The 27904-nt window shown below is 38.4% G+C and overlaps 1 protein-coding gene across 1 annotated transcript in view; it reads right to left on the bottom strand.

The window, feature by feature from the left end:
- Positions 1 to 27904, bottom strand: part of LOC122124019 (phospholipid-transporting ATPase FetA-like) — a 78658-nt gene extending 50754 nt beyond the window's left edge. The window contains exons 1-7 of the mRNA XM_042698608.1: positions 27799 to 27904; positions 10686 to 10738; positions 9832 to 9945; positions 8883 to 8981; positions 7379 to 7440; positions 704 to 776; positions 283 to 353 (exon numbers count right to left, since the gene is read on the bottom strand). Of these exons, the coding sequence (XP_042554542.1) occupies positions 283 to 353; positions 704 to 776; positions 7379 to 7440; positions 8883 to 8981; positions 9832 to 9945; positions 10686 to 10738; positions 27799 to 27904 (578 nt within the window). The remainder of the gene's footprint in view (positions 1 to 282; positions 354 to 703; positions 777 to 7378; positions 7441 to 8882; positions 8982 to 9831; positions 9946 to 10685; positions 10739 to 27798) is intronic.

The following is a 27904-nucleotide window of genomic DNA, read 5'->3' as shown; positions in this document are numbered from 1 at the left end:
GATATAGAGGGCTGCTTTACAAAGTGTCTCCAGTTTAGGGTTGGAGAATATGGAGTTTATTGCCTAGATTCTATACACAGTGAATGTTCAAGTATTGCTGCCAAGAGCTTAGCCAGGATCAAGATTCCTGTCTTTTCTCATTCATATATTTCTAGGTTTCTTGGCTTATGTAGTATCACCTCCACCTGAGAAGAAAGTTAATTCCTTGCATAATGCTCTTCCTTCTGTGAGATACCACTCTAAGTTAGCTAAATTGTCTTAATGAAATATTAGACATCTTACCCATCCAGCTCTGCTGTTTCAATATATGTCAGACTGAATGGTTCACTGCTAGAGAGTAACAGTAAATCTGCCTGTAATTAGAAAAGTCAGAAGAGAAAAGCCAAAGGCAGGCTTAACATAACAGTGTGACAAAAACAGTCCCTCAGAAACAGATGCCAACCCTGAGAATTTTATAGACATATTCTTTGTCTAGGATTCAACATTGCTATCAAACACCCTTTGCCAAAGCTTCTCACATTTTGCCTGTAGCTTTGGTAAGAGATGGACAAGAATAGTCTTCTCACCTAAGGAACTCTTGGTCTCCAATGTGAAGTGAGGAAAATGAAGGTTACCAAGAGCAGTAGAGTTAAAAATGCTACAAGGGCTCCTGATCCCCACTCAATCCAAAAAAGCAAAGGTTACAGCCAGAGCAGGCACTCACCGTAACTTGCTCATTATTTTTTAGTTTTATTATATCTCCCACTTGGATATTCTTCCATTTTTCTTCTTCTATCCTGTAAGAAAATAATATTTGAATATCTGCTTGAGAATTTCCCCAAAGCTTTGACAATAAACATAAAACAAAATGAACAGAAAAGCTTGAGATGAATGGGCTTGAGGTTTATGAGGCCCAAATTGATGTGTGATGAACTCTTTCTGCAGTCAAGAGTGGGCCCATTTCTCTTGACTTCATGCTATAAGGGTTTCCCAGGGTCCCTCCCTTTTCTTCCCTTCCCTTTCCCCTCTCTCATTTTCTTTTCCCCTCTCCCCTTTCCCTTTCCTTTCCCCTTCTCCTACCCTTTCTCCTTCCTTTCCCTTCCCATCCTCCCTTCATTTCCCCCTCCTTTCTCCTCAATTGTGGATTGAACCTAGGGCCTTGCACAGACTAGGAAAATGCCTTAACTTGTATCCCCAGCCCCAAATAGTTTTTGATCTACTACTTGAGCCATATCTCCAGCTCTAAAGTCACTCTTTGGTTTAGTGATTTTGATAGTTCTGAAGAATAATAGCCATGTCTTGATTTTGTTTTGATCAGACATTTTTATACTTTGCCAGGTTCTCTAGAATACTAACTCCCAGCAAAATATGAAGAGAAAGCAAGACTAAAAGATTCTGGTTCTTTCTGGTTATTTTTAAAGTTTATATTTAATTACATTGAAGAGCAGTGAAACTATTACCAATTTGTTCCTGGACATTACAATAACCACATGTCCTAGATAGGATGGCGCAGAATTTTCCTACTGACTTAATTTTATATAGATGATACCTTGTGGGATTCTATACCACATTAGCACTTTTCATTCTATAAATATTTGGAAATACTATCTAAAATAAAGCCAACATTCTTTCAAATGTAAGGCTATATTTGTTATAAATTAAGGAGGTAGAAAATTCCAGAATAGTGTGCTTTAAAGCTTTTCTTGCCCTGGATGGGAAGAGGATTGCCAATTTTAAAAAAATCTCATAACTTCAGTTTTACTTTGTCTTTCCAGGGGGAAAGAAGCCTTATAATCTTAAGAGGCAATGTATTAGAATTAAGAACCTTTCATAAAGCCAAGGCCTTTAAAGATAAATACCATTAGTGAAAGGGTAATATAAACTATAAACCAAACCAAGATAGGCAAGACAGTTTGCCTATCCTAATCTGGAGCACTGGGAACCAGTGAGTGGAAGACCCGTTCCTGGGCATCAGAACTTCAAGCAATATAGGATTCACATTTATACTTCTAAATTTGGTCCTGGCAGGTGTGTCACCATTTGAAACCTAGAAGAAGCAAACATAAATCCCTCAAGCCTTAAGCCAGGTGCAAGTGGTGCATACTTATAATCCTATTACTCACTAGTCTGAAATCTAAGGATCATAGGTCAAAGCCAGCTAGGGCAGGAAAGCCAAAAAACTCTTATATCCAGTTAACCACCAAAAAGCTGAAAGTGGAGCTGTGGCTGAGGTGGTAGGGCGCTAGCCTTGAGTAAAGAGAAGCTTGGACACAGTGCCCAGGCCCTGAGTTCAAGGCCCAGGACGTACAGGCACAAAAAACAAACAAACTTCCCTATGACCTAGCAATCCCCTTTTGGGCATTTACCCAAACAATCACAAACAAGGCCATACTAAAGCTACCAGCACAACTATGTTTATCACAGCATTATTCACTATAGCTAAGATATGGAACCGATTCAGATGCCCCTCAGTAGATGAACAGATCAAGAAAATGTAATATATATATATATATATATATATATATATATATATATATATATATATATATATATGCGCAATGGAATTCTGTGTCTCTATCAGAAAGAATGACATTGCCCCATTTGTTAGGAAATGGAAAGACTTGGAAAAAAATCATATTAAGTGAAGTAAGCCGGGCCCAAAGAAACATAGGTCCCATGGTTTCCCTTATTTGCAATAACTAGTATATATCTAGGACAAGCAGAAAAGGCCAAAAGCTATGTACATATGACCATATAAGATGATGCTAAGTGAAATGAACCTCAAGATAATGACACAAGTGGTTTTATCTTTCTAATGTACTATGTGATTTTTTTTATTTCTTTTTTTTCTCACTTTTTTTTTAAATTGTGAAAATACCATACAAAGGGGTTACAATTACATGGGCAAGATAATGAGTACATTTCTTATCAAATATTGTTGCCTCCTCCTTTGTTTCCCCTTCCCATCCCTTCCTATCTCCCCCCCCTCCTCACCCCCTCAACTCCCTCCCCACCCCCTTCCCCTCCCCTTGCCAAAGTTGTAAAGTTCGTTTTTCAACATAACGATTTTTATTTATTTTTATCTTTATTTATTTTTTGTGGTCCAGTCTTGGGGCCAGAACTCTGGGCCTGGGTGCTGTCCCTCAGCTCTTCAGCTCAAGGCTAGCACTCTACCACTTGAGCCACAGCGCCACTTCCGGCTTTTTTCTTTTTGCTTATGTGTTGCTGAGGAATCGAACCCAGGGCCTCAGGCATGCAAGGCAATCGTTCTACCACTGAGCCACCTTCCCAGTCCCATGACTTTTATTTCTTTTGTATGTTTTTCCCCCATGGTATAACCCTTGTTCACTGTATTTGATTCTGGTGCCCTGCATCTTGTATATACATTTTTCTAATTTGGGGAGGGGAGGAGAAATAACAAAATGCTGAAACAAGGACCCAGGTTGACCCATTGTAACAATGACATATACAAGACACTATGTTGAAAACGAACTTTACAACTTCTGTGGGGAAAGGGCAGGAGGAGTTGGGGAGAGAAAAGATGGTAGGGGAAAAACAAAGGAGGGGTAACAATGCTCAATAGGAAATGTACTCATTGCCTTACTCGTGTAATTGTAACAATAAAAATATATTTTAAAAAACTCAGGCAACTTAGATTCTCCTAGAGAATGCTCCTCTAAAGATGGGCTTATAAAGAAAATTATTGAGAATGAACTGAGTATGGTTATTTATGCCTGTAATCCTAACACATAGGAGGATAAGGCAGAAAAATCATGAATTTGCAGCCACCTGGGCCACATGGCAAGACTGGAAAGATGGCAGATTACACAGTCATATCACATTTGTTGGTCTCCATGAACCACTAATAAATACAAAGGGGGCTACAAAGAAAGGTGGGCAAGTTATAAACTAAGGAGGTCACTAGACAATGGCCAGAGAAAAAATTTAAATATGATTGATCACGGATTTATAAGAGAAATAATAGAAAACAAAACTGCTTGCATAGTGGCTGTACCTCTGTCACAGCACAGAAAAGAGGGAGTCAGGTACTTCCTGGTGACTGCCAGATCCTTAAGATTACTACTCAGCCCAGTCAAACGTAACTGCCCACATGGGACTTCTAGTAATGTGAGGTGACCAAAGGCCCACACACCTGAGACAAGTTAAGAGTTGGGGAAAAAATACTCACCTATGTCTCTGGTGTATCATGGTAGAAAATAAGCCAGGTACATTTCCCTGTGATCTTCAGTCATTCCTGTGTCTGTTAGACCCCCAAAGATCACCGCTTAGCTCAGTGTAATAAACACAGCTGCCCCTGAGGGACTTGGCAAATGAGCTGATCAAAGACTTGTGTACCTGGTACCAGTCTGGGATTGGAAGGAAAACATTTGGCATCTATGCTTCTGATAGAGAATAGGAGAGAGGAGGCAGAGTACATGTCTCTATGATTAGTATATTTGACCTGTGACCAACAGACCCAAAAGAACTTATTACAACCTAGCACATACAAGTAATACAGCTGTGCACAAGAGACTTTTAGCAGAGTGGGACCTGCTCCACATTACCTCAGAAGTTAACCCCTGTCTAATCCTCAATCAACCAAATCAGGGTAAGAGCAGGGATGTAAATATAACAGAAGAACTGCAGTCAAAAAGCTAAAGACCGGAGATTAGAGGAGAACATCCATATAATGGTAGAGTCAAACAGACATACATTCTTCTCCTTAGCAAGGAAGATATACTGACTTTCTACCTGTATGTACAGGTACATATACACACTAAAAAACAAGGATTAGCTAAAATCATAGGACTCATATTCAGTAATGTAATTGGAGAAAACCTCCAAATCCTATACCCTTCCAAGTATAGGAGGCCTTTAAGGCCAGAATAGAAGCTATGCAGGGCATATTATAGTTAAAATATTGCATATAGAGAACAAGAAAAGCATATTGAAAGCTGAAAAGGAAGAGTCAAGAAACCTTCATAATAACAGTAGAGTTCTCAATAAAAACCTTAAAAATAAAGGAGGGCATGAAATGATACATTTCAAGCACTAAAAAAATCCCTGTCGACTTAGATTACTCTATACAGAAAAGTTATCATTCATAACTGAGGAGAAACAAAAAACACGAAGCTGGGTGCTGATGGTTCATGACTATATTCCTAGCTACTTAGGAAGCTGAGATCTGAGGATTGAAGTTTGAAGTCAGTCCAGGAAGAAAAGTCTTTTATCTCCAATTAACCACTAAAAAGTCAGAAACAGAGCATGTCTAGAGTGGTAGAGTGCTAACCTTGAACAAAAAAATCCCAGGATACTGCTCAGACTTTGAGTTCAAGCCCCAGGACACACATGCATGTATGCATGCGCGCGCGCACACACACACACACACACACACACACACACACACAGCCTACAGAAGATAAATGGTCATAAAATTTATGACAAGACACTATGTTGAAAATGAACTTTGCAACTTGGGAGGAGCTGGGGAGGGAAGGGATGGTAGGGAAAAACAAAATAGGGGGTAACAATGCTCAAAAGGAAATATACTCATTACCTTACTCATGTAACTGTAACCTTTCTGTACAGTATCTTTACAATAAAAAGATATATTAAATTTTTTAAAGCAGCACTACATAAGAATCCTATAGGAATCCTATACACAGTAGAAAAAGATACCATATCCATAAAAATATAGGAAAAGATAAATTACACATGACAGATAAAATAATCAAATGAAGAATAGGAAAGAATCAAACACTACAAAAATAACAAAATAGCAAGAATTACTACATACTTTTCAATACTAACATTTAATATCACAGGCCTCAATTCTCTAAAGGAATAGAATGGAGAGTTAGATTAAAAAGCATGATCTTTTGCTATAGAAGAAAAAAGGGACTATAACAATGTGTATCATTAATATATTCTACTTCAGGCTAATACCAACTAAATTTGGTATATTGTAAACTACAGTATTGCAGTTTTGCTCTGATATAACACCATTCCCTCTGCTTTTTTATGCTAACACTGCCATAGATATATATCTGAAAGTTAAAAAACCACTAGAAAATACATGATCTAATTTGTGCCTTCAAGAAACTCATCTTACAGATAAAAACAAACATTGGCTTAGGGTAAAGGATAGAAAAAGATCTTCAAAGTAAATGGACCCCCCAAAAGCAGAGAGGAATATCTACACTCACAGCTAATAAAGTAGACTTCAAACCAAAACTACTCAGAAGAGTCAATTCATTTGGCAGCAATTCTCTAGCTTTGTCATTTCTTTTTATTTTTATTTACCATCCTTTAAGAAATCATAACTGACATTTCTGGTGTTTTGTGTTGTATCTAAACAATTCATAACACTTGAGGACAATCACTATGAATTACAATCAGTAGACACAATGAATAGCAGGGTTAGATGACCAAGAACTTCAGGCAATAGAATTAGATGATAAAAACTATAGCTACTAGATGTTCTACAAGGTTACCATAAGAAAAACTGGACTTCAATCTTGAATTCTTTCAGGTTTGAACTTTCTTTTATGTTCATTTTGATATTTAAAATGATTATTCAACTTATTGAAGTTACAAATGAAAAGCACAAATGAAACAAGGTTTGCGCATTCTTGCATTCATGCTGCTGTTGACTTTGATCACTCTTTCTCTCACACAATCTCTATTCATTGAAGTTTTCCCATCCCTTAAGGCCTGTTCAGACATTACCTCCTCGAGAAGAAAGTCTTCCTTGGATCCTTTTGCAGCTATGATTTCTATAATAATTTGCTATGGTTTTATAATATAGTCTATATTTTCCCTGTACAGAAATATGCCTGTTTTCTTCTAGTCTTGTCAACACTTTAGATAGCTACAACCAAACACCACAACATTGTTAACATGAATACCATCTTTGGATTTTTAACAAGAAAGATGACCCACTCAAAGGCTACAGGAGAATGCCCTGTAAGCCATGTCAGAATCCACTGATATTCTAAAGACAAATGTTTCCACACTCCTACAATTGTAACAATCACTTCTATGTTAATATCATGCTATAATATATTAATCTCTTTAACATGTTATTTCATTTTTATTTCCACAAACATTCTCTAAGGTATAGAGTATTATTCTACTTTTAGAAAAGAGGCTTAGAGACATCTGTAGTAGCATGGCAGTTGAGGCCATGCTAGATAACATCAATAAACAAACTCTTAGAGCATGAATGAGACCCTGAGTTCAATCCCCAGCACCAAAAAATTAAATGGAAACAAATTCTTCTATGACCAATCTAAGGTTCTTTTCATTGCCTTGAACTACCTTTCCTAAGGACTGAGCATATTAAACTTTAACAATGATGACCTTCTTGTCCAAAACTAATCTACTTAAAATGCCTTACCTGCCATTCATCAGCAGCAGAACAGAACGATTGTTAACTTGATTGTCACTTTGATGCCTTTTCTAAAATCACATAAGAGAAATGTTTAGAAAATAGCAAATTACATATAGAATTCACAGTTTTTGAAGTATTATCCATTGTTGTTCTATTTCTTCATTTATCTCCTACTTCTTACTCCAAAGCCCTTCAGCCATTAAAACTAGAACAAGAAACTCTTAAAATAAGACAAAAAGTAAGAAAAAGAACCCAGGGAGAAGAAAAAAAGACAAAAAAAAAGCTTGATACCAAACACTAAAACCAAAGCCCAGGGGCATGAAAACAAACAAGTATGTCAAAGACTCAGAAGACAGAGTAAACAATGATGACAAGACAAGTGAAGTTGCCTAGTATTGGCAAGCATATTCTGACTCCAGTGCCAACTTGTTACAGGTGTATAGAAGTTTATGTAGTGGATACAGAGCAGAAAGAGGCCAATATCCAAAGACCAAATAGCAGGAGAACAAATACAGAATATGTTCTAATGTCAGGATTCACATAAATTTTCCCCTTTCTGCTGAGGTAAAAGGCAAGAATAAAAAAGGGGATGGAATATACGGAATGGTCACAATTCTGAATTGTGCCAACATTAATATGAAAGAAACTGAATTCAGAACAAGAAGAGTAGATGCATTGCCCTGAATGGGCAGGTTAAGTTTTTAGTTCTTATTGGAAAAAATGAGGAATGGGGTATGCATACAGTTCTGAGCAAAATGAATTCAGAAATATATGAAATTAACCCTATAAAGAAATAAAATGTCAGTTTTGCATATTTGACTTGTGACTGAAATTTAAAACTATGCGACCTAGTGAGTTAAAGAACTGGAGACATACTGTCCTATAAAACTTTGGTCTAAAAATTTATTTTAGCAAAATTAGAAGGACTATTTTGGGGAATTACAAGGGTTGGTTTCTCAAATAATCTATTACTTAACTCACTGTCAAAGGCCAGTTTCTCTTTTTCACACCAGGAAAAAAGTAAGCCTCTGTATATGTTACACAGCTTTCTGAAAACAAAGGGCTCCTAGTTGTGCATGCTGAATAAAACTGATAGCCAAAAATGGTGATAGGAGAGTGTTGGAGGGAAGAAGAGACACAAGAGGAATAATAGAAGAAAGAAGGAAGATGGACAAAGCAAAGAAGGGATATAAAACTAGAGAAAGGGGAGAAAAGAAAGAAGGACTATGACATAGCTAGAAGCTAAAAGCAGGGTTAAAGACTGGTTTTTTAAAAGGAATGGAAAGAGCCCTGGAGTAGTACCAGGAGGACAGACAGAAGCTCTGCACCTCCCCTTTTGGGCCATGCATGAACCACCAGTCTTGGTCCACTGGCAGTTACATAACCCTCTGACAAAGATAGAAAATATGTTTCCATCCAGTACTTCTTTGCACAAGATAGTTCTGGGAAGACTTTTTGTTCACAGCCTGACTATTAGGTATAGTGTGGGAAGCCCAAGAAGCCAGTTCACCAGATCATCGATGGCATCTTTCACTCCTGTTATAGACAGCACCATCACTAGTGGTATCACTGTTGTATACCATGCCAAAGCAGAAATCTCAGGAATCAACTGTGAGAGAGAAAGAGAAAAAAATATAATCAGAAGACTTAAAAACTTAAAGGACTGATCATAATAAGTTCCACCATCCTACTTGTTTTTCACTGCTTTACCTTTCCTATAACCACTCCCCCACTCCAAATATAAGTAAACATTTCTCAAGGAAGGGTAAAGAAGAAAAAGCTGTAAGTTTACCTATCTAAGCTCCACTACCTTAGTCCTGATGGAGAAGATCCTTTTCTTCCCTAATAATGAAAGGTACTGGAGGTAGTACAGTAAGAGTAGATGTGACAGTCAGGTATGATGGTTATGTCTATAATCCCAGAAATTGGGGAAATCAGGCAGGAGGCTGAGTTCAAGGTTACTCTGAGCTACACAGGCCCAGTCTCAAATGAGTAGCTGTAGGAAAATCACATATTTCCCAAACTCCTAAAACACAGGGGAGGTGAAATGATTGGTCCTCCTCTCTCAATTTGGCCTACCCTTCTTTACTTGTGTCACTCTCTCATATTTCAAAGTATTATACACCCCTAGTACTCTTAATATATCAATTTCCTGTCATGGAGGTTAGGATGACAAAGAGCAGTCTCAGTTGGGGTGGTGAAGAGTTCTGTAGCTTCCTATGATCAACCTGAACCATGGTCATATATAATCGTGTTGAGGAGCGCCCTTTCCTTGTGATTTGAGGACTTTGTCTCCTTCCACTTAGAAAGGCTTGATTCATACTTGCTAATCCTGACCTTGCTTCTCTAGAGGACTAGCCTGAGACTCTGGCCATCCATTTGCCTGTGTCTAAAGAGAGAAGATATTTCTCAGTTAATAGGCTTATTATATAACCTGAAATTGTCCTTGGGGAAAATACCTGTAGAAATAGCAAAATGAGGAAATAGGCATTTGCAAGTCTCTGGAACTGTTCAAATAGGTTCAGAGGCAGGAAGTTAAAGACATTATATTTCGATGTCTTGATGGCATTGTTCTGTGAGTAAACAAACAACAATAACAACAAAACCCACCAAAGTTCAAAGACAGATAAAAAAACTGATTGATCTATATTTATTTAATATTCAGTTATATATAGTATGATAGTATGATGGGAAAATGGGGAGCTTATTGTTAGGTAAAAATGATGATGGATATAATCTTTTTAGAGGGGAATCTAATATATGTTATAATTTTTAATATATTTTCCTTTTAGCCTAGCCAACTCATTAACAGGGAATTCTCATAGTATATATGAATACAAATGTGTTACACTACGTGTAAAATGGTATTTATTCAGGGCTATTTATCCTAGAAAAACATTGGAGACATTTTGAATATTCATCAATAGAAGGCTAGTTAGTTTAAGGTTTATTGATACAATGGAAAACAATTCTGTTATTGAGTAAAGTAGGTCTACATGAAGTGTTATAGATGTTGAAGTGGAAAAGGATAATTGTGGAACTATGTTTTCAGCTATGTAAGAAAAAGCTGTAGCATTTCTTTCCTAAAGCTTACATATAATCCTAAAATCTGAGACATAATCTCCCTTGAGATTAGGGCACTGTAGTAATTTTGGTTCTGAGCCCTCATTGCACCACTTTTTGTATACTTAAAAGAAAGAAGAATTTATATGGTAGGGTCTACAACTATAATGAATTTTGTTTACTCAACAAAGGGGAATGTCATAGGAAAATATTACCACCCTTCTAAAATAACTACATGTAGGATACTCACAGGATATCCATAAAGAGTGTTGAGTTCTCTGTTGTTGGCCTGTAGAAATCTCCCTTTTGAAAGGAAAAGAGAGGAATAACAAGAAGGATGTTCCTCTTCAGTCAGCCTGGATGTTAGCTGCCAGTGAAGACTTTATTAGTTTATCATACTTTCTTACTGAAAAAATCTGTTTGAAAATGTTTCTTTCCTCTTTATTTAAATAATCAGTGTATATAAAGGAACTCCTCAAGTATTACAACTTTCTGGAAGGAATAAGTACTTCATTAATTAATACCTCAAAAGTACTTATAACATACCAATAACAGACAAAAACACAACAAAAAATTACAAGCTAATCTCTTTGATAAACATAGATGCAAAAGTTCTCAAAATATTTTTCCAAAGATATTAAAATTGAATTCAATCACACATTTAAAAGATCATATACTATAAGTTGACTTTATTTCAGGAATTCAAGGATGGTTTCAAAATACATAAATCAAATGTAATACAGGACAGAGCAAAAATTACATGGTCATCTGAAAAAGTCTTTGACAAAATTCAATGTTTTTTTAATAAAACATCTGAACAAACTAAGAATAGAAAGAATGTACCTAAACATAATAAAGGTCATATATGACAAACATATAGCTGAATACACTAAATGGGGAAAAATGGAAATAATTTTTGCTGAAGTAAAAAATAAGTCAGGTTACAGCAAAAGCAGGAATGTTGAAAAAGGTGGTTAAAGCTTCGCTTTTTATAATCATCTAAAAAAAGAAACTAAACATGTAAGAGAGAAAAAAGACAAGTTTAAGAAAAGAAAGTAGCCAGTCATCTCCATGAATATTATTGTCATATTATGTAATAAAGATTAATTCATAATCCTCTGCACTTATAAACACTCTGACAAAAGACTAGAGTGACTAAGTGTTCCCCATTATTTCTTACTTCAAAAGTTTTTCCTTTGAAATAAATATCTGGTTATTTTTTTGCTCAGGGTTAGTGCCACAGCTCCATTTCTCTCTTTTTTGGTACTTAAATGGAAGTAAGAGTATCATGGGATTTCCTATGTGGGCTGGCGTTTAATCACAATCCTCAGCCTCTGAGGATTTGGTTATTTGGTTATTCTATTGTGAAACAGGAAGGAAGGAAGGAAGGTAGGCAGGAAGGCAGGAAGGCAGGAAGGCAGGCAGGCAGTCAGGCAGGCAGGCAGTCAGGCAGGCAGGCAGGCAGGCAGGCCCACCCTCCCCCCACCCCCTTTCCCCTTAAGACAAGTCTTTCTATGTAGTTCAGGGTAACTGTTCACCCTAGGTGCTGACATTACAGCCATGCAACAACATTCTCAGCTTATTATTTTTCTGCTTCTTTAAACATTTCTCTATCCTACTGTTTAGGTCCTGGATTTAATAAAGATTTGTTGAAGTGAAAGATGCTTTACATATAACATGGGTTCTACTGAATTGAGGTCAGGTCCTGTGCAAACTTCTCCAGTGGAAGATAATCACCTTCCTACCTATGGGAAGATTCATATAATTACAGAGTTACAATGAAGATGTCCAACATGGCTGAGAGTGTATGTACAGTGCAGTGTCAAAAGGGTCTGAAGAGAAAGTTGACTTAAGTCATGACAGTCCTTGAGTTGTCCAGCTCTCCTATCTCCACTATCCTGTCTTTGTCCCACTATGCCTAGAACCTCATTGATTCTTATGTCCAAGTTCAAGAAGAACTAGACTAGAATTGTTAAAAGATCAGGTCCTAGCCGGGCGCTGGTGGCTCACGCCTGTAATCCTAGCTACTCAGGAGGCTGAGATCTGAGGATCGCGGTTCAAAGCCAGCCCGGGCAGGAGAGACCGTGAGACTCCTATCTCCAATAAACCACCAGAAAACCGGAAGTGGCGCTGTAGCTCAAGCGGTAGAGTGCTCACCTTGAGCTGAAGAGCTGAGGGACAGCACCCAGGCCCAGAGTTCAAGCCCCACGACCGACAAAAAAAAAAAAAAAAGATCAGGTCCTAAAGCAAATGAAAAGTCATAAAGCAAAAAAAAAAAAAAAAAATCGACTTAATTAACAGGGCCCCATTAAAAAAACTGGTTTGGGTGGCATAACTCAGGACATGCTGACACTGGTGTCCAGGTTGGTTTAAGTTTTCTAAAAGAGGGCTGGGAAGGTGGCTCAGTGGTAGAGCACATGCCTTGCATGCGTGAGGCCCTGGGTTCGATTCCTCAGCACCACATAAGCAAAAAGAAAAAAGCCGGAAGTGGCGCTGTGGCTCAAGTGGTAGAGCGCTAGCCTTGAGCTGAAGAGCTGAGGGACAGTGCCCAGGCCCAGAGTTCAGGCCCCACGACCAGACCCCCCCCCCAAAAAAAAAAAGTTTTCTAAAAGAACATAATTCTAGAAACTAGTTCCAGAAACTTTAATGTCTGTTTTTTAATCACATGTTGAAATATAACTTATATAGCATACAACCCACCTATTTAAAATGTATATTTCACCTCGACCTGATGGCTCTCACCTGTAATCTTAGCTACTCAGGAGGCTGAGATCTAAAGATTGCTGTTTGAAGCCAGCCTGGACAGGAAAGTTCATAAGACCCTTATCTCTAATTAGTCAACTAAATGCTGGAAATGGAGCTGTGGCTCAAGTGGTAGAACACTAGCCTTGAGCAAAATGACAGCTTGGGACAGTGCCCAAGCCCTGAGTTCAAGCCCTAGAATCTGAACAACAATAAAACAAAATGTATGTTTCAGTGAGTTTTCATAATTTCACAGAGCTGTAGAACCTAAATGACTATTTTTTGTGTGTTTATTTGAAAGTTCTGAGAGCCTTCTATTTTAAGGCCCTAATACCACTTTTTGCTCCATATATTTCAATATATATGCCTTTCTCCCTTTTCTTTTTTTCCCCTTCCTATCCTCCTTTCCTTTTAGTTTGTCCAACCCTTTTTCCTTTTATGCTAATACTATTTTCTTAGTGATTTAAAAAATTACTTAAAGTAATATATAAATAGACTTTTACTCCTTTCTCTCACAGAAACTACTGTTAACAGATTGCCATATATCCTTTAAGTTCTTCCTTTCCAGAGTCATATATACTAATATGTGTGTGTTTATTTATAAATCTTATGTATATATCTTATCACGTTTTTTTTTTCTTTTCACACTATGTATTAGAAATCTTTCCATGCCAGAACATGCAGGTCTGTCTTACCCTTTGCATTATTACTTTTTGCATTATTCAACTGTCTCTCAATAATAGATAATAACTACTATTGTGCTGTCATGTTGGTGGAGACAATAATGATATTTATAGAAATATATAGATGGTAAGGGGGAGGGAGGGAAAATGGAAATAAATACTTTTGTAAACTGCAGGATAGATCCTTTTACTCTATAGGATTCTATTTATTTATCAAAGTCCAGAATTGGCAATTCCATAGAAATACAAAATGAGTTTGTGATTGCTAGGGCTGAGTAAAAATAGGAATTTGGAGTGATTGTTATTGGAGATGGGAGTGATGATAAGGTTCTAAAGTTAAATTATGGAAAAGTTGCACAGCTCTGTGAACATATTAAAATTCACTGAGCTATGTATAAGTGAATTTTGTGGCATGTGAATTGTATCTCAATGCAGTTAGGGTTTTTTGCTTTAAGCCACAGAAGCTAAGCATTGTAGGACTTTTATTTTTTCTTTTTGTCAGTCATGGGTCTTGAACTCTGGGCCTGGGCACTGTCCCAGAGCTCTTCAGCTCAAGACTTTATCACTTGAGTCACAGCACCACTTCTGGTATTCTGGTGGTTAATTGGAGATAAGAGTCTCACAGACGTTCCTGCCCAGGCTGGCTTTGAACAGCAATCCTCAGATCTCAGCCTCCAGAATAGCTAGGATTACAGGCGTGAGCCAGGGGCGCCTGGCTGCAGTATTAGAATTTAAGAATTTAGGGAATTAATTGTTGGTGAAGGACTCATACTTATCCATAAAGATAGAAATAGGATAATTAGAAATGTAGGGGATTGGTATAGAGATATGAAAAACATAATGTCTGGCACTGAGACAAGTTGTATACATAGAACAGCAGGGGGAAAAATCTGACAGAGGTCAGAAACAAGATTATCAAGTCAGGTGAGTAATATCAGACTAATGATCTTATATTTTATCTAGCAGCTGACAAGGAATCCTAGAAATACATTGAGGAGGCAAAAATGTGATAACAATGGAATTTCAGAAAGTCTATGATAAATTTACAATGGAACAAACTGTAGATATAAGAACCACTTAAGGGCTGGGAAGATGGCTCAGTGGCAGAGCGCTTGCCTTGCATGCATGAGGCCCTGGGTTCGATTCCTCAGCACCACATAAGCAAAAAGAAAAAAAAAGCCAGAAGTGGCACTGTGGCTCAAGTGGTAGAGCACTAGCCTTGAGCTGAAGAGCTGAGGGACAGTGCCCAGGCCCAGAGTTCAGGCACCACGACCGGATCCCCCCGCCCCCCCCCCCAAAAAGAACCACTTAAAAGATTGCTATAAGTTGATATACTTAAAATGATGAAAACCTGACCAATGAGGTAATAGGAAATAAAAGGAGACCACAAACAGCAGTTCAATGTCAGCCTCCCAAGTAGCTAGGATTATAGGTGTGAATGACCAGTGCTAGACTGGTAGGTTGGTAGTTTGATTGGCAGGATGACCAGTCTATTTATCTGTCATATTCACAGGAGCATGTGCGTGTGAGCAAGCACACACACACATGCATGTACACACACACTTTTTAGAAGCAATAGTAAGAGTCCACCTACCAACTCCATCTTGTTTGTTTTCAGTTTGGCTTTCAAATACAGACATTGAAGGGTAGTTCCAACTATAATTCCATGGAATTACTGTAAAGGAAATAAAAAGATTTGGAATTTCTCATGTTGATACTGTTTTAAGTATATGCTTAAAAAACTTGGTACAGGGGCTGGGATGTAGCTCAGTGATAAAATGCTTGCCTAGCAAGTGCAATGCCCTGTGTGCAAGCCCTTATACCAAAAAAGAAAAGATAAAAAGAAACATGGAACTTGACCTCTGAAATCTGAAATAATCTATTCCTAATCCACATATGCTATATTTTAGAATTTACTTCATTTAATCTCATAATAAAGATGTTTCCAAAACTTGAAAAACAGATTTCACTTTCTGGCAATTAAGTTGATGACATGAAATTTACAAGTAGATAAAAGATATTACTGGGTAGTCTTTTAATATAATTCTAGGTTTACACCTTTGGTTATTTTTGAATTGACTATTGTATAACTCTGTAAGGTAGAGATTAACAGTACATTTTAATCTAGTAAAGATAAAAATATTTTATGTCTGGCCAGGCATCAGTGGCTCACGCCTGTAATTCTAGCCACTCAGGAGGCTGATATCTGGAGGATCACAGTTCAAAGCCAAGCAGGGCAGGAAAGTCCATGAGACTCTTATCTCCAATAAACCACCAGAAAACCAGAAGTGGTGCTGTCATTCAAGTGGTAGAGTGCTCACCAATAAACCACTAGAAAACCAGAAGTGGTGCTATGGCTCAAGTGGTAGAGCGCTCACCTTGAGCTGAAGAGCTGAAGGACAGTGCTCAGGCCCAGAGTTCAAGCCCCACAACTGACAAAAAGAAAAAAGAATATTTTATGTCTGATGGAAAAGATAACTTCAAAGTTTATGACTTATTATATTTTAGGATATTAGTTTCATATACATAATTGGGAAATCTCAACATTTCTTTATTAAATTGACTACAAACACTTAGCTCCTAAATTTTCATTTAAACTGTTCCTAATATCTTCCTAGCTCCTAAGTTAATTAAATACATTTTTTTTTTTTTTTTGTCGGTCATGGGGCCTGAACTCTGGGCCTGGGTGCTGTCCCTCAGCTCTTCAGCTCAAGGCTAGCACTCTACCACTTGAGCCACAGTGCCACTTCCGGCTTTTTCTGCTTATGTGGTGCTAAGGAATCGAACCCAGAGCCTCATGCATGCAAGGCAAGCATCCTACCATTGAGCCACCTTCCCAGCCTCAAATAAAACTTTTTGATACCTGTGTTTTTCATGTGAAAATCATGTTTTTAACCCTTTGAAAATTGTATTTTGTCACTTCCGGTGAGTCTGCCATGCAAACAAGTCTTTTTCTTTTTTTCCTTTTTGTCTGTCTGTTGTGCTTTGAATATGCAATGTCCCCTATAAACTCATGCATTAAATGCTTGGTTTCCAGTTAGTGGTGATACTTTGAGAGCTTCTGGGAAGTTTAGGAAATATACCTATTTAGAGGAAGAAGGTTGCTGAGGACAACATCAGCCTCTGAAGATTATGAATAATCCCCAGTCCCTTCCTTGCTCATTGTTTCACCATGAGCTGAAGATCCTCCTTCACCACTTGCTCCCACCACCTTATTTTCTACCTACATGCATGGAGCCAAGCAACCATAGACTGAATCCTCTGAGACCATGAGCCAAACTAACCTTCCTCATTGAAATTGTTATGTTAAGCATCTGTCATAGTAACAAAGCTTATTAGTACACGATCCTTAACCCAACTCAGAAATGCAAACAAATTGTGTGTGTGTGTGTGTGTGTGTGAGAGAGAGAGAGAGAGAGAGAGAAAGAGAGAGAAAGAGAGAGAGAGACTGGTGATACCAGAGTTTGAACTCAGGTCCTTACATCTAGTAGAGGTGCTCTGTCACTTGATTTATGCTCCAGAACTTAAATGTCTTTTCTATCATTTCTTGTATTTCCTATAATCCCAAGTTTGTTGAGCTAAAACTAGAAAAATTGGGTGATGGTAACTATAAAGCTAGTTAGAAAATGATAGGAAATGAAGTTTTTGATGAGAAATTGGTGAACACATGTTCCTATATGAGTATTCAGATTTTTTAAGAAGAAAGTTGAATACCCTGCAAGCCAAATAAAACTCGTTTTTGTGCTTGTGGGCCTTTATTTTTTACTACAACCTCAGGAGTCAATAGAATCTGTTTCCATGATCATTGTTAGTAGTTCTGATGCCCCCATTTTCTAGGCACCCAGTCCATATCCACAGTAGGCTTGAAACTCCTACTGGTACTGAAAAAAGAGTCAAGAATAGGATGGCCTGAATTTTTGGATGCTCTCCAACCCCTGCAGGGCCATCCACAGCTTTGAAAGGGTAGCTGGCCAAATCCCTCCATTAGCACAGCTTGAAATGTAACATGGTTATAGAGTACTTTGCCAGGAGGGTCCTGAGTAATGATTGCTCAGCTGGAAACAGGAATGGATCCAACATGGAAGCCAACCAGGGAAGATATTAAGCTGTTAAACTCAAAGGAAGAGTGAAAGAACCTGAGGGAAGAGAGGAAGAAATGAGATGTGGGAGGTAAATGATAAGAGATGAAGCAAAAAATGGATTAGCAGCCAGAGAATTGGGTGTTATTTTATAATTTGCTTCTAATTTAATGACAATATGAGCTGGGCAAGTTATTAATCATTTCCTGCCTCAAATTTCTTCTAGAATATGAATTAGAAAAATTATCTAGGCATGATGGCACAGGCCTACAATCCCACCACTTGGAAAGGCAGGAGGATAGGGAGTTCAAGATTAACCTAGGGGACATCGTAAGATCCTGACTGAAACAAACAACAAATAAAAAAAAAACATATTAAAACAACAAATAAAAAAAACATATTAGATAGGTACAAAATAAAGAAATCAATTAAGGAATACATTTGTCAGACAGAAATTTGGGAGTTATTATATATTAAAAACCAAGTACAGGGGCTGGGAAGGTGGCTCAGTGATAGAGTGCTTGCCTTACATGCATGAGGCCCTGGGATCGATTCCTCAGCACTACATAAATAGAAAAAGCTGGAAGTGGCAATGTGACTCAAATGGTAAAGTGCCAGCCTTGAGTCGAAGAGCCGAGGGACAGTGCCTAGGCCCAGAGTTCAAGCCCCTCGACTGGCAAAAAAAAAAACACAAAAAACAAAACACACACACACACACACACACACACAAAACAAAAACAAAAAAACAAGTACAGCATTAATTCCCATTATAAGGCTGAGGTAAAAGAGTGGTGAAAGGAAGCCAGGCACCAGTGGTTCACGCCTGTAATTCTAGTTATCAGAAGGCTGATATCTGAGGATCACCATTCGAAGCCAGCCTGAGCAGAAAAGTCCACAAGATTTTCCTGAGACTCACTGTGGCTCAAAGTGATAGAACACTAGCCCTGAGCAAAAGAGCTCAAGGACAGTGCCAAGGCTGAGTTCAAGCCCCATAATTCACCAAAAAAAAAGTGGTGAAAGAATTAAAATTAACTAATATATGAAATTCCTGCCAAAGTGCTTAGTGCAAATAGTTGATCAATCAATAGAAATACATTTTAAAATACACACCATATCAGTTAAAAAAATAACTCATAATATTTTGTAGTGGTTGAAAGTTGGCCAGTAACTCTGGAAAATAATTGGCCTTATTTAATAAAGTTGATGAAGCACTTATCCTATAGCTCATCAAGTCCAGTTTTAGGTTTACACACCAGTAAAATTTTTTTGGGATAGTGTGTTACTGTGGCCTAGGATGCTCTATGTAGCCCAGGCTGGCCTTAAACTCCAATCCTCTTGCTTCAGTCTCCTTAGTTCAAGGATTGTAAGTGTGAAGCAATATGCCCAGCTACAAAACTCCTATGTTCTATGTAAGGATATGTGAAGCAGCTGCTCCTAATAGCAAAACTAGAAACCAACCAAATAGCTATTAAGAGTACTAACAGTAGAATAAAGAAGTAACTAGTGGTATGTTCATACAGTAGAAAGCTACTTAGCTGAAAATGTAGTATGTAACTATAGTTACATACACTCGATAACTCTCAAGAGTATATTTAGGGATTAAGAATACTGCTAAAGAATATAAATAATACTATCCATTTACATAAATTTAAAGATCATGCCAAAGTATATCATAGAGATAATACTTGATGCACCAAGGTAAATCTATAAAAAAATAAGGAGATGAAAAGTAAATTTTTCAGGATAGAAGACTGAATGGAGAATAGCAAGAACTTCAAGCTACTGTTGTCATGTATCATTGTTATTCTTTACAACTTACACATTTGTAATAAATACTGAAAATGCATGTCACCACACCTAGCTCTTGCTTGAGAAGGAGTCTCATGAGTATTCCTCGGCCTCTCAGGTAACTAGGTAAGCTACAAGTTCCAAGGTTCAAAAGGAAACATATAGTAACAAAAAGAAATGATGAAATCAACTGAGGAAAACATTTTTCTACACTATGAGAGTACTTTAAAAAACTTATATTGAAAGAATAGGTCTTATTTAAGTCACTACATTTTAAAATATGTTTCCTTTTGAACTTTGGAATTTGTAGCTTATGTTTGTAGTCCTAGTTACCTGAGAGGCTGAGACCAGAAAGATTTTGTTCAAGGTTAGCCCAGAAATACACAAGACTCCTTCTCAAGCAAGAGCTAGGTGTGGCGACATGCACTTGTCATCTAAGTACATGGGAGATTGAGATTGGGAGGGTCATGGCTTGAGACCAGCTTGGAAAAAATAGTCCTCAAGATTTCTTTTTTTGGTCAGTCATGGGGCTTAAACTCTGGGCCTGACTGCTGCCCCTCAGCTCTTCAGCTCAAGGCTAGAGCTCTACCACTTGAGCCACAGCACCACTTCTGGTGGTTTATTGGAGATTGGAGTCTCACAGACTTTCCTGCCTGGGCTGGCTTTGAACTGCAATCCTCAGATCTCAGCCTCCTGAGTAGCTAGGATTACAGGTGTGAGCTATCACCAGCGCCCGCTAAGACTTTATTTGTTTATTTGTTTGTTTGTTTGTTTATTGCGGTCATGGGGCCTGAACTCGGCCTGAACACTGTCTTTTAACTCTTCAGCTCAAGGCTAGTGCTCTACCACTTGAGCTACAGCACCACTTCTGGCTTTTTTTGCTTATGTGGTACTGAGGAATCAAACCCAGGGCCTTGTGTATGCAAGGCAAGCACTCTACCACTGAGCCACCTTCCCAGCCCTAAGACTTCATTTTAATGGAAGAAGCTGGATGTGGTGTTGTGTGCCTGTCACCCGAGCTATAAAAGGAATCTTACTAAGCAGATCATGGTCCAAGCATGTGTCTAGGCAGGAATAGAGACTCTATCTCAAAAAATAACCAGTGCAGGACTGAGAGTGTAGCTCAAGTGGTAGAATACCTAGCTGTCAAGCACAAGGTTCTAAGTTTAAAGCCTACTACTGCCTTAAAAATAATCCTATTTGGGGGCTGGGAATGTGGCTTAGCGGTAGAGTGATTGCCTAGCATGCACAAAGCCCTGGGTTCAATTCCTTAGCACCACATAAGCAGAAAAGGCCAGAAGTGGCACTGTGGCTCAAGTGGTAGAGTGCTAGCCTGGAGCAAAAAGAAGCTCAGGGACAGTGCTCAGGCCCTAATTCAAGCTCCAGAACTGGCAAAAAAAAAAAAAAAAAATCCTATTTGGTGTAATTTTAAACTTAAATTTTCAAAAATAGCACAGATGGGCTGGTGGAGTGGCTCAAGTGGAAGAGTGCCTGCTTAGCAAAAATAGCAGATTTGCCATATGTTCTTATGTTAATACCATACATAACCATAGGACAACTAATAAACTAAGAAATTAGTCTGCGAGGTGCAATATCAGAGGGTCCATGCTGTTAATACATATTCCTGGTGATGTAAACCTAAATCACTTGATTTTCCAAGACACTCTACTTTTCCCTTTGTAATTGAATATTTGAGAGAGTAGTCATTAGATTTTTAAAAGGATGTTGAGGAATGTTAGAGTCATACAAGAGACACAAGAATCTGGGCACCAGTAGTTCATATCTGTAATCCTAGCTATTTAGGATACTTATATCCAAAGGATCAAGGTTCAAAGCCAACCAGCAGAAAGTCTCAGAAATGTCCTTGAGACTCTGTTTCCAAAATAGTCAGCAAAAAACTGGGTTGGAGGTATGACTCAAGTGGTAGAGTACCACCAGTGTAAGCCAGCAAGCAGAGAAAGCTCAAGGCTTTGAATTCAAACCCAATACTGGCAAAGAGACAGGGAGAGAGAGAAGGAGAAGGGAAAAGAGAGAGGGAGGAGAGAGGGAGAAGAAAAGGGAAAGGGAGAAAGGAAGAGAGAGGAAGAAGGAAGAGAGAAGGGAGAAGAGGAAGAAAGAGGCAGGGAGAGATATCACAAAGAGAAGTTGAGGAATAGCACTAGCGTATATAAAGTAATTGCAGAAACTAAAGCTCTTTCATTTAAACATGAGAATTAAGAGGTAGAAATAAATAACCTAGATAGGAAGAGTGGTGGATCATAGCCTATGATCTCACCTATTGGCAGAAGCAGGAGATGGTGAGTTGGAGGCCAGCCTGGGAAAAGTTATACAAACAAAACATAAAAAATGCTGGAGACTTAGCTTAAATAAATGGCAGAACACTTGCTTAGCATGCACAAGCTCTGGGCTCAATTCCCAGCACATTGAAATAGGTAGGTAGGTAGGTAGAGAGAGAGAGAGAGAGAGAGAGAGAGAGAGAGAGAGAGAGAGAGAGAGAGAGAGAGATCCCATCTAATCAGAAAAATCTCAACATGGTAGTATGCACTTGTCATCTCACTCATATGGGAAGCCTACACAGGAGGATTGAGATCCACATCAGCCCAAGACAAAAAGCAAGATTCTAGTGGAGAAATAACAGAAGCCAAGAAGATTTTGAATATGGTTTAAGTAGTGAAGTACCTGCCTGGCAAGCAAATTCCTAAGCTCAAACCCTAGTACTGTAATAACCATTATCACCACCGTCACCATTGTTACTTGAAAAAGTCAAGAGCTATAAAGAGAAGAGAAGGTTCAGCCAGGCACCAGTGACTCACACCAGTGAATCCTAGCTACTGTTGAAGCTGAGATCCAGAGGATGGCAGTTTGAAGGCAGCTTGAGCACAAAAGTCTTTGAGACGCTCTCTCTAAAATAACCAGCAAAAAGTCAGACTGGAGGCATGACTCAAATGGTAGAGAACTAGCCAAGTAAGTGGAGCAAAGATAAGGCTCTGAGTTCTAACCTCAGTGTCCAACAAAAAAAGAGAGGAGAGAGGTTTTAAATCATGATTTGTCAATTATCTCAATAAATCAATAAACAGAGATAGTCTGTTGGATCTCATGTCTCTGCGAGAGACTCACAGACTAGAACATTCTCACCTTTAGCTTTTCAAAAACCATTTCCAACACGATTATCATAGCATGATTTTCTGTTTTATAAGGTTTCAAAATTAAATCACTTACCTGTCTGCCTCAAGCTTTTAAATAGAACATTCCCCTCACTTTCCTGTAAAAAAAATACTCAAGCATTACACTGAAGTGTGAATACCATCAGCTGTTAAAACCAAAGACTGTGTAATAACCTCGAGTTCAACTTTGTAGTTTTCAACCCAAACTCACATTTTATTTATATTGAAATAAACTATACAAAATTTATTTTCTTCACAAAAATAACAGCAATATTCTATTATTTTTAGCCAAAGTATTTTTAAAGATTTTTTTTCCTATAAATCAAGATGAGGCAGTAGATATAAACACAGAAAGGCATGTCAAATGCCTGTTTTGACCATGAAGCAGAAGTGTTCAACATTTACCTAAAAACTTAGGCTCAACAAAGGAATGTAAACAGCAACACCAGAACGTAAGCCAAACTCTTCCTTCTCGATTTTAACTCTAGCTTGTTCCTTTCAATACATTTGATAGACAAAATTTTCACAAAAAACTTTGCTTAGTGAGCTTAGGAACCTCTCTCTCTGGTAATTTCCCTAACCTTCCACTACAGTTTTTTTTTTTTTCCAGCACCAGACATTGAACTCAGAGCCTTGCAATGTGCTAGGAAAACTTCCTATTATAGAGCTGCATCTTCAGGACCTGTTTATGTTTTTGAGGCAAAATCTTACTATGTATCCAGGCTAGCTTTGAAATAGAGATCTGCCTCTGTTTCCCCCATAGCTGCCCTAATTGTAATTTTACCTCCCCTTTTGCAGAAAAAAAATATTCCCAGGAGCGATCAGAGTCAAATCAAGTCTGAATCCTACACTGAATTGTTTTGGAGATCCAAACTTGTAAGACGCTTAGTCCCATTAAAAACCAGAACTATTACAAGGGGCTTCAATACCCTGTAGGCTCTGACTTCATCATTGTTTTCTCCATTTACTCACTTTTAGTCAGACTTTGAAACCTTGTTTAGAAAAGGCATTTAGAGCAACAGCCATTTAGGCATTTAAAAAAAGAGCTAATACATATTTGGTATCCAGTGTGTATCAGGCCTGTGTAAGATACTTTATTATTAGTGTGTACTAACTGTACAAAGTGATTTCATCACAGTATTTCATACATGCATATATTGTACAGATCAGTTGCCTTTATTGCTCTCTCTTTTCCCTGTCCTCCTTTATTTTCAACAGCTTTCAGTGGGTTAATTTGTGCTTTTTGCATATAAACAATGTATTTTGATATTGTTTATCCCCATCATTCTCTTTCCCTTTCCTTCCCCTTGTCCCTCAAATAGTCCCACAATTAGTCACGCATATGTATATATGTGATGTATACATACATGTATATATGGTGTGATGCTACATGATAGAAAACATGATTTTTATACTTCTGAACCTGGTTTACTTTGCTTAATATGATGGTCTCCAGTTCCATCCATTTTCCTTCACCTTTATAGCTGAACAATACTGCACTGTTTATATATGCTACATTTTCATCCATTCATCAGTTGTAAGGCATCTAGGCTGCTTCATAGTAATTGGGAATAATGCTGTAATAAACATGGGCCTGCAAGAATTTCTATTGCATGATTACATTCTTTGGATTTAGGCCCGAGTGGTATAGCAGAATAATATGTAGTTCTATTTTTACTTTTTCAGGACGACTACACTGCTTTCCATAGTGGAAATTATGCTAATTTACATTCCCATCAGCAGTACATACAAGTTCCCTATGTCACCCCACAACTTTGCCAGTATTTTTTGTTGTTTTCCTTTTTTTTGAGGGGAGGGTCCGGTCTGGGGCCTGAACTCTGGGCCTGGGCACTGTCCTCAGCTCTTCAGCTCAAGGCTAGTGCTCTACCACTTGAGCCACAGCGCCACTTCTGGCTTTTTTCTTTTTGCTTATGTGGTGCTGAGGAATCGAACCCAGGGCCTCAGGCATGCAAGGCAAGCGCTCTACCACTGAGCCACCTTCCCAGCCCTGTTGTTTTCTTGATTATAGCTATGTTTTCTGGAGTGAAATAGAATCTGAGTGTTGTTCTGATTTGCATGTCCCTTATGGCCAGGGATGTTGAACATTTCTTCATGGTTTTTTTGTTGCTGTTGTTGTTGTTCTTGTTCGAGGGCCTGAACTCTTCAACTCAAGGCTAGTGCTCTACCATTTGAGCCACAGTGCCACTTCTGGCTTTTTCTGCTTATGTGGTGCTGAGGAATCAAACCCAGGGCTTCATGCATGCAAGGCAAGCACTCTACCACTGAGCCACATTCCCAGCCCCTTCTTCATGGGTTTATTGGCCAATTATACTTTTAAAAGAAAAATTGTTCAAATCATTTCCTGTTTATGAATTGAACTATTATTTTTTGGAGTTTATCTTTCTGAAATCTTTGCGTATTCTAATTATCAATCCCTTGGCAGATGTATAGCTATGTGTCAGGAACAAAGGCATCACCATCTGCATACTTAGATAAGGAGAGTGAGACAGATTTTACATTTGAACAGAGGGAAGAATTTCTTAGAAAGCATCCATAGTGGTGACTTTTCCTTTTCTAGGAAAATACTGTTTGCTGTCCTCTCCTTACAATTCCCAACTCCCTCTACCCTGCTCTCAGAATCTGCCCTCTACAGGTTGCATCATCCAGACTCTTGCCCCTAGAATTCTGTGGAGACTAGAGGGCAGGAGGAGAGAGAAAGTTTAGGGTATTTATTCCTCTCTGCCTTGCCCAGTTTTTGCAGTGGTTGCTTAGTACTTCTGACAACAGTTCCTGTCTGGAAATCCCTCTTTCAGAATAGTAGCTCTAGCTGGGCTTTGGTGAAACCCCTCCCTTTATTTCTTCTTCAGAACTAAGGTGCTAGTGAGTTGCCACTGTTGCTAGTCCCTGTGTCTCACCATTCCTTGTTAATCTCTTAAACATTGATCAGGCCTCCTTTACCCTTTGGTAAAATTCTCTTCAGTTGAACCCTTTGGAATACTGTTTTTCTGCTAGTACATGAGAAAAAATAATAAAAGACATTTCCTTCTCTTTATGGCTTCCATTCAATTTCTAATATCTGCAAGCATTTCCTCCCCTTCCTCTACCTCAAATCTTCCCATCCTTCCTGGTCTTTCATAAATTGTTTCTATATAATGACTACCTACAGCTTAACACTGTTGTTACCACAGCTATGCTAAATCCAGTGTAGCATTAGCCCTCTGTTATCCTTGTTGTTCTATGACTATTCAGCTTTGTGAGTTAGGTCATCCCAGTGAGCAATAAGTTCTTTAGGAGCTTATTAGTAGAGAATTTTGGCAGTTAGAATTCAGAGGACAAATATATTTCAGTTGGAAAGAACCTTAGAGGTTAAGCCTTATTTTATGTACTTATTTTACATATGTGAAGATTCAGGTTCACATAAAGAAAAGGTCTCACACCACTATACAGTTATATCTGGGATTAAGATTCATCCCACTACTTCACTGTGCTATACTGCACTGAATATTTAGTAACCATTAATATGCTGATCACTCCCAAATTTATGAGGGTTGTCATTTATTCAATGCTAGACTGTGCCTAAATGAACACCAGACACATAGTAAATGTTCAACAAGCATCTGTTGTTCAAACCTGGGAATCAGCAAGACAAATTCCTTAAAAGCTAATCAGAGCCAGGTATGGTAATCCTAATCATGTGGGAGGTGGATGGAGGTGGAGATCAGGAAGATTGTGGTTTGAGAGCAGCCTATGCAAAATGTTAGTAAGAGCTCCATCTCAACAAATAAACCGGTGGCATGTGCCTATGGTCTTAGCTACGTGGAAGGCCACAGATAGGAGGATACCAGCCCAGGCTAGCTTTGAGCAAAAACTCCACAAGACTCAAATCTTTTTTTAAGCAAAATGATTTGGAGAAGTGACTCAAATGGTAAAGCACTTGCCTAACAAGCACAAGGTCCTTAGTTCAAACCCCGGTACCGCCACAAAAAGTTAATCAGAACTCACAGGGTCATTTATAATAAAAAAAATCCTTACACATGTAGACTAAATGTATAGTTACAAAAGTCCTGTATGTATATGAGCCAGTTTGATCCTTCTAATGTTGACATGGCAGGAATTATTATTCCTAGGTGACAACTACAAAAATCTTGGAAGCTAAAAGTTCTAGGTTTTTGGGGCTGGGAAGGTGGCTCAGTGGTAGAGCGCTTGCCTTGCATGCTCGAGGCCCTGGGTTCGATTCCTCAGCACCACATAAGCAAAAAGAAAAAAGCCGGAAGTGGTGCTGTGGCTCAAGTGGTAGAGCTCTAGCCTTGAGCTGAAGAGCTGAGGGACAGCGCCCAGGCCCAGAGTTCAGGCCCCACGACCGGACCCAAAAAAAAAAATAAAATAAAAAAATAAAAAAAAATAAAAGTTCTAGGTTTCCTAACTTTTATGAGGAAGAGCTGAGACCAGTATTCATACCTGACTCCTGCTTTACCATTCTTGCTATTTTATATTGCTTATTCAACTCTGCCTTTCTGTATAGGAGGATCATTTAAGAAGTTATTCTGAATATTCACAATGACTAGGTAGATTAAACACACTTACGTCCACTATTAAAGACACTTTTGTATACTAATTCTGATTAGGCACAGCCTACGGTCTGGTCCTGACACTCTGGAGCCTGCACTTCTGGTAGAGAAGCTTTACCATCATGTGATCTAAGATGAAGCTGATTGGACAAATGTGTGCCCTTTGGGAGTTATTCTGCAGATCAAGACTAGGCATCTGGGCAAATATATCTTGTCTACAAATGTCTAGGAAACAAAAACACTCGAGTACTGGGAAAGAGCAATATCTGGAGGAATAATGAGAAAACAGTTCTCAAGAAGTAGGATAGACAAGGACATACAGAAAAGGAGTAGTCATACAATCTCCAAAGATAAAGGGAGAAAGAGATAACCTTTCCTCTGGCGCCCCCTTTGGGCGCTTCTTGCTCACCGTCGCTGCACTGCCGTCGACCCCAGCGACCTCCAT

This window comes from Dipodomys spectabilis, unplaced genomic scaffold (assembly GCF_019054845.1).
Source record: "Dipodomys spectabilis isolate Male_0828 unplaced genomic scaffold, ASM1905484v1 ptg000006l, whole genome shotgun sequence".
Taxonomy (NCBI): domain Eukaryota; kingdom Metazoa; phylum Chordata; class Mammalia; order Rodentia; family Heteromyidae; genus Dipodomys; species Dipodomys spectabilis.
This window is presented reverse-complemented; position numbering and strand designations above follow the sequence as displayed.